The sequence below is a fragment of the Zerene cesonia genome, chromosome 25, assembly GCF_012273895.1.
Source record: "Zerene cesonia ecotype Mississippi chromosome 25, Zerene_cesonia_1.1, whole genome shotgun sequence".
NCBI lineage: Eukaryota > Metazoa > Arthropoda > Insecta > Lepidoptera > Pieridae > Zerene > Zerene cesonia.
In genome coordinates this window covers 2,850,144-2,864,071 of record NC_052126.1, presented here as the reverse complement: position 1 = coordinate 2,864,071, position 13,928 = coordinate 2,850,144, and the positions used below count along the sequence as shown (strand labels likewise).

General features: G+C 31.0%; 1 protein-coding gene across 1 annotated transcript in view; it reads left to right on the top strand.

The window, feature by feature from the left end:
• Window positions 1–13,928, top strand: part of LOC119836640 (protein Wnt-4-like) — a 53,463-nt gene that overhangs the window by 30,875 nt on the left and 8,660 nt on the right. The window contains exon 2 of the mRNA XM_038362024.1: window positions 10,405–10,552. Coding sequence (XP_038217952.1) covers window positions 10,405–10,552 — 148 coding nt within the window. The remainder of the gene's footprint in view (window positions 1–10,404; window positions 10,553–13,928) is intronic.

Genomic DNA, 13,928 nt, shown 5'->3' with positions numbered 1-13,928 from the left:
TTCCATAGTTGTCTTAATTATGGTGTTATCTCAGTAATATTATAAATGCGAAAATGACTGCTTCCTCTTCACCCTTAACCAATGAATTGATTTGGATATAATTTGGTACAAAGATGCACATATTCTGGGATAATATTAACATCGCAAAAACAATGGAAGGTTAATTCAATAACGTTGTCTATTGCTATCGTAATATGCTGTTTTACTCTATGCCTATTATAAACTTTGATTTTAAAAGTTCAATATACAGCGGTGCTACTCGATCTATCTAAAATAATTCAACGAGGGCAAACTATTTGTCAAAGGAATTGAACTATTTAATCAGAAATACAATCGCAATGAATGGACATCAAAGAAATTTTGAAATCGGATCCCTGTATAAGAGCGATCCATCATAATTTTGACAGCTGAGAAAAAGTCCGTGCATTGTGTTTACATTTCAACCGCTCTTCTGTTGAATTAATTAATATTTTCGTAATTGGTATCTGGGTTGTTTGTTGTATGGTTATTTTGGATTGCTCTTAAAGCAATGTTGTTTGTGGAGATATTATAGACATGTGCAAATATTCTAATGTTTTTTTGAAATAAAAATCTTTAATAAAAATTTTTGTTACGATTGCAATGTAGCATCTGAAGTTTAAGGAATTAATATTACTTACAATATAATTAAAAAACTTACAAAGAAGATTGGATGCATTTTAACTGATTGCCAAAAACGAAAAGAGGAGGTTCTATAGTCTTCTGTATTATATTTAGTAAATATTCTCGGCAAATGTGATAATACTAACACTTGCTCGTGATTTCGCTTGCATTCAAATTGTAATCTATTCCATTCTCGAATCTCCCTTAAAACTCGAACAATTTCATTAAAATCAGTATAACCATTAGGATGATTTCAGTGAACATAGAAAAAACATTCACATAGATTACCTATAAAATACACTACTACTTGCATACCAAAAGAAATAATACAATTTTTAATTACGCATTACAAATAAAAGCCAGCTTCTCTGGATTTATTAACAGATCGAAAGAAACTAGTAATTTTCGCATTGCCCGTCGTAAATATCAATTTGATTTTACACCTAAATTACAGGTTCGTATGAGCGTGGAGTGATTTATTCAATACCAATGAATATCAGACACTAGATAATTAGATATTTCGGTGGGTGACGCCATATTTATTAGCGAAAATGATTTGTGGGATCGTTAATAATGTGTGTGTGTTATTGATGGATTTATAATTGTTCGTTTGTAATTTATGGTATTTGCTTTGTTACAACATTTGCAAAGTTTAAGACTATTTTTTGAATTAATGTTCAAGAATTGAATACTATTTCAGCTTCTAATGAGTATCAAATATTATTTATTTAATATTGAAGGTATCTATTTAAAATTTTTTAACTTATTTATATTTTTATATTTTACTTTACTAACTTTTACTAACTTATTTATATTATTATATTTTAAGATCTATTGGTAATATGTGTTCTGCAATACATTAATTTTGAATTTGAAATTGAATTATTATTTTGAATTGAATTATCATTTAAAGAACGACTATGTGTTACATCAAGTGGCAATTATCTTATTGTAACTTATTCAACAGATAACAATTCTATGTTATTTGTTGTAGTTCTATGAATTGAAAAAAACATCCTAATACATATTTCTTGAAAAGACAAATCATACATGTTTTATGACTAGCTGCATCCCGCGGTTTTGCTCATTAATATCCGGTTAAAAAACCCATGCGCCTCATCAGTTAAGAAATTTGGGACAGAAAACCTACTTAATATTATAAATGCGAAAGTTTGTAAGGATGTGTGTGTGTATTTGTTGCTCTTTCACGCAAAGACTACTGAACCGATTGCAATGAAATTTGGTACGTAGACAGCTGGACAACTGGAATAACATATAGTCAACTTTTTATCCCGATATTTCTACGGGATACGGACTTACGCGGGTGAAAACGCGGGGCGCAGCTAGTCAGTTATAATTATAATTGATTTCTGGATCAAATTACTTTGTAAATCCGATCAGTTTCACAAACAAACATTCAACCATCTCACACTTTCGCTTAAATATCGCTTTAAGTGGGATTTTCCTGAAATATGTCAATTGTCATAGATTTATAACTCCAAACTGTGACCTTTAACTACAAAATATGTTATATTGTGTGCAAAAGGTCAGTTTGTTCGTGATTTGTGAAACTGACGGGTATCGACGATAAATTGTTTTCTTGTGAAATTTACTTTGCCATGCCTTGAAGTACTACTAATATTTTAAATGCAAAAGTAAATGTGTTTGTCTCTAATTCACGCCTAAGCCACTAAACCACATGGATTGTTAGACCACTTATAATTACGACTGAACAGACAGTAATCACTGTAACCATTTTCCAAATAAGATAAATATTACAAGGTTAAAAAATCTTATAAACATTACGTACAGTAGTAAAGCTAGTCGAGTCAATGCGAGCCATTTTTAAATAATGTAATGGCATTTTATTGTCATGATGTTCATTGTATTCAATGATAAATCCGGGAGGCGAAAATCTCTAAATTTAAACAATTCTAGATTAACAAATATTTTAATTTTAGTTTATGTGGTTTTTTTCTTTTAACCAAAAACATTATTATACCGCATGTGATACAAAAAAAGCTTTTATCATGTATATATAGGAGGATCTTTATGTGACGTTTTATATCTAAAGTTCATAAAGCAGGCTGAGCATCTAATAAAATGCTATCATGGTTATAAACTTGGTAATAAACACTTTATTGATAAAATTTGAAGGCTCATAAAGCGATTCCTTAAATTGTAATTTGTGGAGATTCTAACATAGGCTTTGAACAGAAGCTCATACCTAAGGAATTAATGAAAGGGGAAAATATGTCTATTATTATTATAAGTATTACAAATGCTTATTTTGTATACACCGTTTATAATCTGGTCGATTTAATAAGGTTGTTTATGTTCTCAATATATTTAGATACAGAACTATGATTTCAAAAGGTGCATATAATGAAAAAGGTACGGTATATAATAATATAACAAAGGTACACGTAGCGTGATACACAAGTCGAACTATTGATTTAAAAAAGTATGTTGCATAAGGCATTTGATTCTAGAATCTAGATAAAATCTTTTAACTTTATTAAAATTAGCCAAAATTATATTACGTATCGACACTGGCAATAAATATTGATATGAAAGGGTAGTTAAACCCCATTAGCATTACAATTACATAGCAATCATGTAGGGGGCGCCTATGAGTCATTGTATGACTAACTATGTAATACCACGTGGGTATGTTTCTGTTTATAACTATTTAAAATTTGAACAGAATAAAATTATTTATTTTTCCTTTTAAATCAATTTTCAAATATGATTGTTTATGTATGTAGCATAATTATATATAAATAAACTTAGTAGGTAATAGAGAGATTTTTTGTTATATTTCATTAAAATTTATTTATTTTTATTTTTATTTATTTATTTTTTGAAAAATGATTATTCCTAATATAATTTACAATAAAGTTTAATGAAGAGTTTTAATCAACTTATCTAACTGAAATAACAATGATGCATAGCATATAATAATAATTAAAATTGTTTAATCTACTATATAATAATACAGCCTCAATTAAAAAGCTGTATCCCCGTGGTAATAAGTTAATTTATATGAAATTTTGCCGTCACTAATGTGTCAACTGACCTGTATTTCGATGGCCTAAAAATGTTTTAAATGAGTAGATAAAATCAGTGTAAAGATACGCCATAGCCCACTTTGGGGACGGGCTTCTTCACTTTTTATTCGAATCAGCTGGAGTGTAAAGGTAATTAGCCTAAATATCTCTATCACAACAGGAAGGCAGTTGACGTTACGTCCGGTGTCGAAAGCTTGAGGAGCTGGATTTGTATAATAAACTTTATGTTTAGTAGATTAGGGTATAGTTTACATTGCAACGTACGTTATATTTGTTTTCGTCGAGAAAATGCATTGGAATTATGCAGGTTGACATTATTGAAAAAAATTCTTGGTATTACGGTATTTGTTGTAAGGAATTTGTAAATTAATAACATTAATGCTTATAAGTAAGTTATTTTTAAATATAAATGTATTGCATAAAGCCATGTTTTTCTTCGGTATAAGAATTATTTTAATTCGTAGACGTTACTCGATGCGACAGATGCAATAATGAAAAATGAATAAAATTAAACTCTGTCCCTTCTTTACGTCAAAACCACACAACCGATTTGGATGAGATTTGGTACAGTGATAGTTTGAGAACGGCCAAAATAGAATATATAATCTGTAAATCTATCGGGAACGGGAACTGTGGAAAGAAAACCCCTTTATTTACTTTACGCACGCAATGCCGCAGACGAAAAGCTAGTTTATTCTCTATAACAAAGTATACAAAGCATCCTCACCTATTATCTAATACTTCGTTCTGAATCGTTTAAATGTATGTTCGTTTTTATATCCAAAACTACGTGAGTTATAAAAGCTAGCCCTATAATTCAGGTAAGGTGATTTCACGCGTGGAAACATCATAAAAGCCCGCGTCTTCGTCCATTGAGGACTGCCCTATTGAACATTTAGTCACACTAGTCGCACCTGCTTACTACGAGTTTTCGAAGTAACATTTATAGGGTAATGTTAGTTAGTGTCTCTTGCTGCTGGTAGAAATTAAATGCATAGTTGTAATTTTTAATACTAATTTTAATGTAATTCTTCTAGACATATGAAAAAATATTTATTTAAATCGTTGGTGGACGGTTTTACTTTTACAGAAGCCGGTTTACTATTCCTTACCATTCCTAGTCCTTTCCTGCTTTCCCCATTCTTTATCCTCTACCATTTAATGTCGGCTATGCATTTGTAGAGGCATAAGATCTGCAAACGAACTTATATGCCTATGCAAATGTTCATAGGCGATAGTATCGCTTACCATCCGGCAACCACCAGCTCCTTTGCCGACGTTGATATAAACAAAGTGTTTTACTGTTACATTTATAATAATAGTTTGTTTAAAAAGCAGTTATTATGACAAAATACAAATTTGTTGTGCTGAAAAACATTCGCTGGAAACTATCAGTAATATTTATATACACAATAGAATTATAAAAATAACATTTTCTGTTAGGTTTAAACTATAATTATTGACGGTGTGTCTCATATTATTATTTTTACAAATTTACCTGTTATTCAATATCCACACAATTGTTATATGGGTGGCTTATACAAAAACGCTAATCCGTTGACAATAAGTTCACCGAGTTGTGAAATGCTTTGTGCGCAATAATTAACGATATGTGAAATTAATTCGACAAGCTTTCGAGTTTCTATCGAGTTGCAATAGTAGGTGTTGCTTTCCTGGAATTATGTAAGGAAGGCATTTTGATACTCAATGTTGCTTTGGTAAAATTTTAGCTTCTTGGAAGTTGTTTTGAAATAATATTGGGTTTATTTCTCAGTTGGTAGTGAATCTTAGAATTTGTAAATAATGCGCAAGTAAAAATAGTTTTTTATAGAAGTCTCATCATCGAAATCGTAATGTACTAAATTGGATTCTTCGTATGAGGGATTTTGTTTATATAAAATTTAGCCAAGTACGAGTTTGTAGATGTCACGATATATTTCATCGGTTCTTTCGGTTGTAATTTTATTTGTACATTAAAAGAAATTTGCAATCAGACTTACTTATTACCCTAAAGTTTAAAACTACTTAAAGTTTATGCTTTGGTATTTTAAAGATTCCGTGAATAAAAAAGAATAATAGTAAATCGAGGTTAAGCAACGATTGGCTTGATCATAATTTTGGATTGGTAACTAATTTTTTATACACTCTTTCTACTCTACACACTACTTCCTCCCAACTAACACTTGACAGATTTTTTATCTATACTAATATTATAAATACTGAAGATTTTGTTTGTTTGAACACACTTATCTCAGGAACTGTACTGGTCTGTTTGAAAAATTATTTTAGTATTAGATAGCCCATTTATTGAGGGAGGCTATAGGCTATCTATGTACGGGCGAAGACGGGGCGGACCTTGAGTTAATAATATTTATATATGTATTCATAAAAATCAGTCTTTTCCTGAAATTGAAATACATGATATTTTAAATTTACTTTTACTTAGTTCAATAACAATATAAAAGAAAACCATCGTTTGTTTGTATAATTGTCCTTATTCTCAAGCTACTTTTTACAACGCCAGTCTTTTGATGAATTTATAACCGTATTCCTTTGTGTTAAGATGACAATTCTATTGTGAAATAATTTCACACCACTGTGCCAAGTAAGCTATAAACGGTAGTATGCTAATCGTAAAAAAAAAATGCGTAAACAGGTAACAATTGGTAATGAGACCATTAGAAACAGTAGTATTTTCAAAAAAGCATATACAAATATGTAGAATAAGAATTCGCCCCTTATGATCAGCCCATATATGTTCCCACTGCTGGGACACAGGCCTCCTATGAGGGATTAGGCCATAATCCACCACGCTGGCCAAGTGCGGGTTGGCAGATGTCACATGTCGAATTTTTGATTCTCAGTCATGCCGGTTACCTCACGATGTTTTCCTTCGCCGTTTCGAGCAGTGGTGATGTAATCCACATGTGCAGATAAATTGAAAAATCAATTTATTTCCAGCACTTTCGCTCGGCCTCGAACCCCGACTTATCGATTTTGAAGTCCGAGGTCCTCACCTAAGAATTCTCTTCTAAGAATTCGCTCTAATCTTCAGAAATGTAACGCAAACACCCAAATTAGCAATGGCAGTATTTATTGTATCTTATTAACACTTTCAAATTTTATAACGTATTAGGAATTAATATGTTCAGGGGATCCTGTAAAGCTTTATAAAATAAACAAATAAATAAAATAAAATAAAATATTTATTTCGCAGATCGATAAATTTTCTTATATTTAATAATTGTTTTTATCTAAACCACCTTCCAATTATCAGAACTAGACCAAATTGAAATGGGACCATCAGCTGTCAAATATAAAAAGTATCATCAAGAGCGGGTCACCCAATCGAACGAAAAAGGTAAAAACACAATAAATACAATCGAATCAAGAATCCCCTTCTTTTGTCGAAGTCGGTTGTATATATAATATATTATATATCAAAGTCACTATAAACCTTTTAAAGAGACTTTAATAAAACAACTTTGCTCTCACATGTAACCTTATTGTATAAATAATATATAAGTATAATAGTATCACTTTTATATTTTAGTTAGTTAACTACTTACGCTATTGTTTTAAGAAAGTAAATTTTTCCTAAAACAATAGCGTAAGCCCGTGGTCGCTTACCATCAGGCGGCGCACGAGCTCCTTTACTAACTATAACGCACAAAAAATCTGTCAATTACCGCACAAATGTTCTAGCAACAAAGAAATAACCGTCTTCTGTACTTATATTTTGACACAAAATTACTTAAAAATATGTTCAGAATAATATTACCCAAAAGTAGTATCATATAGTCCCAATTACGCAACCACACAGCCATAAGCCAAGTATTTAAAACCAATTTCCTCCCATAAACCAAACCCGTCCCATTCTGCCCATTCACACGGTCATGTCAATATTAACTCGTAAGCTTTGACTTATCGCCACACCTTAAATAGTTGTTAGACTGGATGCACACTTATTATATGAAATAACGGGATGCGAGGCAAGCGAAATATTTTAACGTTCACTAATCCTATGTGATGAATGCACGCTATATTCTAGAGTAGCTGTTGCCAGCAGCTTCGCCCGTGTGGTCAAAATAAACTTTCATGGCAAAACTTTAATCCCCTCTTAACCATTTGGGGGTAGAATTTATCAAAATCCTTTCTTAGCGGATACAAACATTACAGTGGCGATCTGCATTTTATAATATATCTATTTCAGTCCGATTGATCCAGCACTATGGACTGATTTAATAGATCAGTAAGTCAGTCCTTTTCGTTTTATATATTAAGATTTGGCTTCGCAAGATAGGCGAAATACATCTTAATGTATCTTGTACAAGGTTTTATTGGAGCCTAGATAACAGTGGATGTGTAATATAAATAAACAAATATTTGAAATACTTATGAAATTCTAAGAAATAATTTAATTTAAAATGATAGTTGAACGTTCTCTATATTGTGTATTGTTTATATTGTACAAAAAAACACACTACTGAGTAGTGACTAATAATAATTCACTAATAATTCTTTCGTAAGTGAATTCTAATACAATTTTTCATTTAAACTCAACTACACTTATAAACAAACTGAAACGAAAGTTTGCTTTCGTCATTGTTTAATTTGTTACTTAATTTTACCCATATTTGCACGCCTAATAGTAAATACTAAGAAAAACATGAAGAAGAATTATATTTATAGACATATTTTTGTGCCATGTTTTAAAAAACATAATATATCGTTCTAAAAACCTTAAACTCAATAACAAAACAGACGATAATATATCACAGAAACAGTGTAAATAAAATCATGTTGATATAAATAAAATTCTTGCTTTGACGTAACTGCTACCATAGACCACTAAAACAACATAAATGATTCATCAATGTGGCCAGTTCAATAGCTTTGAGCATGCAACAATTTGACATCTGTCAGAATTAAATTATTTAATGGAGGTTTCGCGCGCCCATGTATGATTTCTGTGGTCGTTAGTCGGACTCTTATGGAGGAAATTTACATGTTAACAAAATATGTTATATGTTTTCTTTAGTAAAACAGAATTATTGTTACCTTGTGTTATTTAACATTGTTGTATTACATAATAGTATATTATGTTTTTAAACCTTTAAAAAAACATATTTCCGCGCATAAGTATAACAATTTATATTTTAAAGTCATGAAAAGTAATATAGCACTTAACGGGTAGGTACATGGCGGATAATAAACAAAAATTAACATTTAAAATGTAGTTCACAAATCTTAAAAGGATCCACCTAATTTAATATTTAAGAGAGCATTTCTTAAAAGTAGGCCATCTCTGTCCTACACTACTCTAGAAAATAATTACTTACTCCTTTTTTTCTACTCTTTTTTCTTTTTAAAAAAGAATACAGAAAACTTAAAGAAAAATTCTAAAACCACGACGTTGTTAAAAATATAAAAACCATATTTTTATTCTCCAGCCACAAGTGAGCCTAGATTAGCTTGTTCTGTAGAAAAGCCCTTACTCGACATTAAAAGCCACTCGGTTTCTTCTAAATTAAAAAAAAAGTTGTCATTTTGTATCTATTTAAAATGACCTATATAACTCCCGACGGAGTACTGCAAACGATAATTCTAAGCCCCATTTGACATCATGGATGACATAACACAAGGAATCCTTCCCCCCATTTAAAATACTTGAATGTGCTTCCCCGTATCACAACTTGCACGTGTGCCACTCAAGGTCTCGCAACCCTGTACACATCCTCTCATGTTTGCAATTAAAACGAAAACCCGAGTAGGACAAGAACATACGACATAAACAAGAGGAAACGGGATGCCACTTCTCATTTACCCGAGCACTTTTTATTTCAACTGGCACTTAAGGGAGGTCGTCGGCCAATCAACGTACTGTGCCGCGCCCGTTCCCATTGGCCGGTTTGAATAGAGAATTTCAAAGAACAAAAGCTGAGGGTAGGTAATAGCGAGTTTTGTTTCTTCGAGTGGCGTTTCTCATTCGAGTGTGAGAGCTCCTGAAGAACGGACGTCTCGAGACTAATTACCTTAGGTTACATGCATTGTTTACAAGGGTGCTCTCACTAAGCTCCCTTCAATTGTCAGGACGATGTTTAACATTGTTATTTATTGTTCGAAACTCGTTGTCGGTTCTTGAGCTAGGAAATGTAAAGCAAGCAAATTAGCTATGTTTATTCCTCTAACAATCCCGTCTTCAGTGTTTGCTAGACGCCGCGTTTTAATGTTGGCATTCATTCATGCGGAGATACATTTCAACAATAAACGTTGATGTATTTGCTAATGCAATTAATCTGTTTGCTTTGGGTCTCACTGTTGAATTTACATCGGATAAATATTTACAATTCTTAGAAATGTGATAAGAAAACCAATAACGACGTTATATAATTTTTTATATGATTTTACAGCACAATGGGAACGTAGGTATAAAATATAAGACAAATTAATCAATTATTATATGGAGCAGAAGTTTTTATAGCAGAATCCTTTTATAATAAGTCACTTATAACCCCTTAATATCGATATACTAATGCATCTATATTGCATAGATATATAATCGTATATACTGATGGTTTACAGCATGGCGCAATTGTGAGTCACCCTGATTGCATAACCTCAAAATGATTTCATTGACATACTTAAATTATCAAGCTTCTATTACTATAATATTCCTTTCTCCTTTCAGGAACTTGGCAGCACCAGTCCGACCGGCTGCGACCAATAGCACATCATTGGAGACATTCACAACCCTACATAAGGAGAGCTGTCATAGATTAGAATATTTGGTCGAACGGCAGAAGCAGCTCTGCATGTTGTCTGATAAAATGGTTCAGGTAGGCTTTGGTCGAAGATATAATTATAAACAATATGCGGAGAAAAAATATGTTGGGTTCCATCAAAAGAACAACCGTCTCCTGAACTAGTTTGAATTATTGTTGTTTCGGTTTGAACTAGTTCAAAGTAAGAAGCGAGAGAATTTGATCTGGAGATTATAAGATATCGTGCATTTTCTTATGAAAAATTTATAAAACTAGCTGCTTCCCGCGGTTTCACCGGCGTAAGTCCGTATCCCGTAGGAATATCGGGATAAAAATGCGATAAAAATATTGCCTATATGTTATACCAGTTGTTAAGCTATCTACGTACCAAATTTCATTGCAATCGGTTCAGTAGTTTTTGCGTGAAAGAGCAACAAACGCACACACATCCTTACAAACTTTCGCATTTATAATATTAAAAGGATAGGATTCTAATACTGTGTGTTTGCAACATGTCATAATTGATTTATAGGTTTGTGAATAGGGTCTCTAGTATTAGCGTATAGGTAATGTTGGTCTCAGAACCTAAGAAGACACTTATGTAAAAGCTAACTAACATCAAATGAGAGCAAAATTCATCTTTCTATTAAACATAATTTTAGTCAAAGCAGTTTACTATTTGTGCAAGTGTCGCAGTTATAATAAAAAGCTAACTAACATCAAATGAGAATACGATCTTCATATTTTTATTGAATATAATTTTAACCAAATCAGTTTACTATTTATGCGAGTTTCGGAGTTATTCGCATATAAACAATAATGTTTATATGGATATTATAAAGATTATAAAGCCTTTGGGATCCCAGGACAGGTTTAGTGCGATGTATGTGAATATCATAGAGTTCAATGCCGTTTTATTCTAATTAGTCTTGTCTATATAATACTGACTGTATTTAGAATTCTTTAAGACTGTTCTAGAGTACTGTAAGCTTCAGGTTTTAAAAGATCAATATTACCTTGAAATACCGAGAAAAACTTGAAAAATTGCCAACTGTATTCTTACAAATGTTATGATATGTAAAATATAATGCGAATATTTAGTATTTATTATGTATGCAAATACATACATTACATGTTTGTCACAATCATATTCGAATATAAAATTGTTCCACGCGAAAAGTTTTATTTGAAGTTTCGATTGAAAAAGTCTCATTTATTAAACAATTAAATCTTAATGTCCCCGTTAAATAGGTATTTTACGTCCGAGTGTTGGGAATTGCAAATTGGATAGAGTATACTTGAATTGAGCAACCATTTGAGTTCGATTTCTCATTAACTTCATAATGCTAGGGCTGGCGAACGTTCAAATTGTTGTTATGTAATCACTGTACAAACATGTATTTACTTTATGGATTAATAATAATAATTTAGAAATTAAAAACTTTTTTAACGGATTTTAAACGCGATTTATTCATTATATTACGTCTCCCCGTGACCACGCTCGCTAGAAAGTGTTCGAAACGTTATTAACCAAAAATTGAACTGCTTTAAAATCGTCAGAATTTGACCAAATTTAAATGGGACCACATGTTATAGCGGGCAACTGAGCTAGTGGTTCGCCTGATAGTAAGCGATCACCACCGTCCAAGAACATTCGCGGAGGAAGTGTCACTTAGAATGCAATTTCGGCAAGGAATAAGGGAAGGATTGACGACTGGAAGGAAGAAATTATATAATAGAAATTACATATTATTGTTAATTTATTTATTATTAATTTTTTTTTGTCTTTACTAATTTTCCAATAGACTGCCTGCCTACGTGCGTTGCATTGTACGTTGCTAAAAATATATTGTATTTACCCAACGGTTGCCTGGTAGAGATGGTTTTTAGCCATAAGGCCGCCCTTTGCATACCAGTTTTTGTTAAATTTCATTTCTTTTTTTTTATATTTTGTAAGTGTGTGCAATAAAGAATAAATAAATAAATAAGAAATTCACTGGGAAGGGTTACAAAAAGGGAACAGGCCTTCACATAGAACGCACCAGATTTCAAATAATAAAACATTTATGAAAATCGGTCGCTTCATCATGTCGAAACAAACTCACAATAGTCTAAATAAAAGTGTGTCGTATAGAATTGGTGGGTTTAATCATATTCATGATATGATAAAAGTGAAATAAAGATTTATTTTTTATTATTTATACATACATGACAAAATAATGAACAGAATACAAGCAATAAGTAATAATCGGATAACTATATTTACAATAAAATATTGTGTTGTGGCAACCCTACCTACGTTCATTGAGTAATTGTATAGAGATTTAAATGATAATTTCTGTCGGCAAGCTTGTTTAGCTACTGTTTAATTCTTGCTTTATAAAGTTTTACTGAAATAAACCTTTAAGTTATAACGGTTATATTTCTATAATAGTTAAGATGACTGTTAATTAATAAAATTATTGTGTGAATATTTTAATGATTTTATAATTGAATATATACATACATATATTATATTGTTTAGTGTTATTGCATATTAGTTGGTACGGATGGAATGGTTAAAGGGTTTTTAAACGCAATTATATTAATGTGAAAGAAACATAAATATATTTCTAAATGCATTAGTAATATATGAATGTGTACTAGTGGTTTACTACTTAATATAATACTAATACTTTAATTATTACTATAAATGTGATGAATATTAAACTGTTCGCTGCATTGTTTATTTATATTCATTATACGTAATATAATATAATAATAGAGAGAGCAATTTGTTCAGGATATACTTCTAAAGATGAGCATAAATTCCAATTTTAGGTTATGTCGCGAATTGATTTTTGCCAGCATAAAAAAAATAGAATATAGATGATTTTATAAATATATAACAATTAATTAGTTTATTGTCATGATAGTGGAGATATATTTGTTAGTATTATTTATTCTTGTATAAAGATTTATTATTGATTGATATTTAAAATAATGTAATATTCTGTTATATATTTGCACGCTCAACTACGAGCAGAAATTGTGAGAACTTTATAGCTTGTACGTAGCACCTATTGGTATTTATGTCGACTACATTCAGCAAATAAAGTTAATTTGAATTCAAAAATTAATTTGAATTTATAAAAACAAACTGTGAAGTTTAGATATTTTAGAACATCCCTCTGTGTCTATTGAATAAGCAATGATTTAATACGCCATGCGGATCGTATCGAGTAATAAGTATATATGCATATATATAATTTTTCATTAAACATTAAGTATGAAATATTTATAAAACTAATTATATATATCATTTCCCACGTAGTTTGCGACGACAATTTGTGAAGCATAAACCAATTATAATAACATGGCAGCGTAAAATAAATAGAAATACTTAGTCTGGCCATAAATACTGTTACACTTAATTATAAAAAAATATTACATTTGAATTTCGAATCTGTCA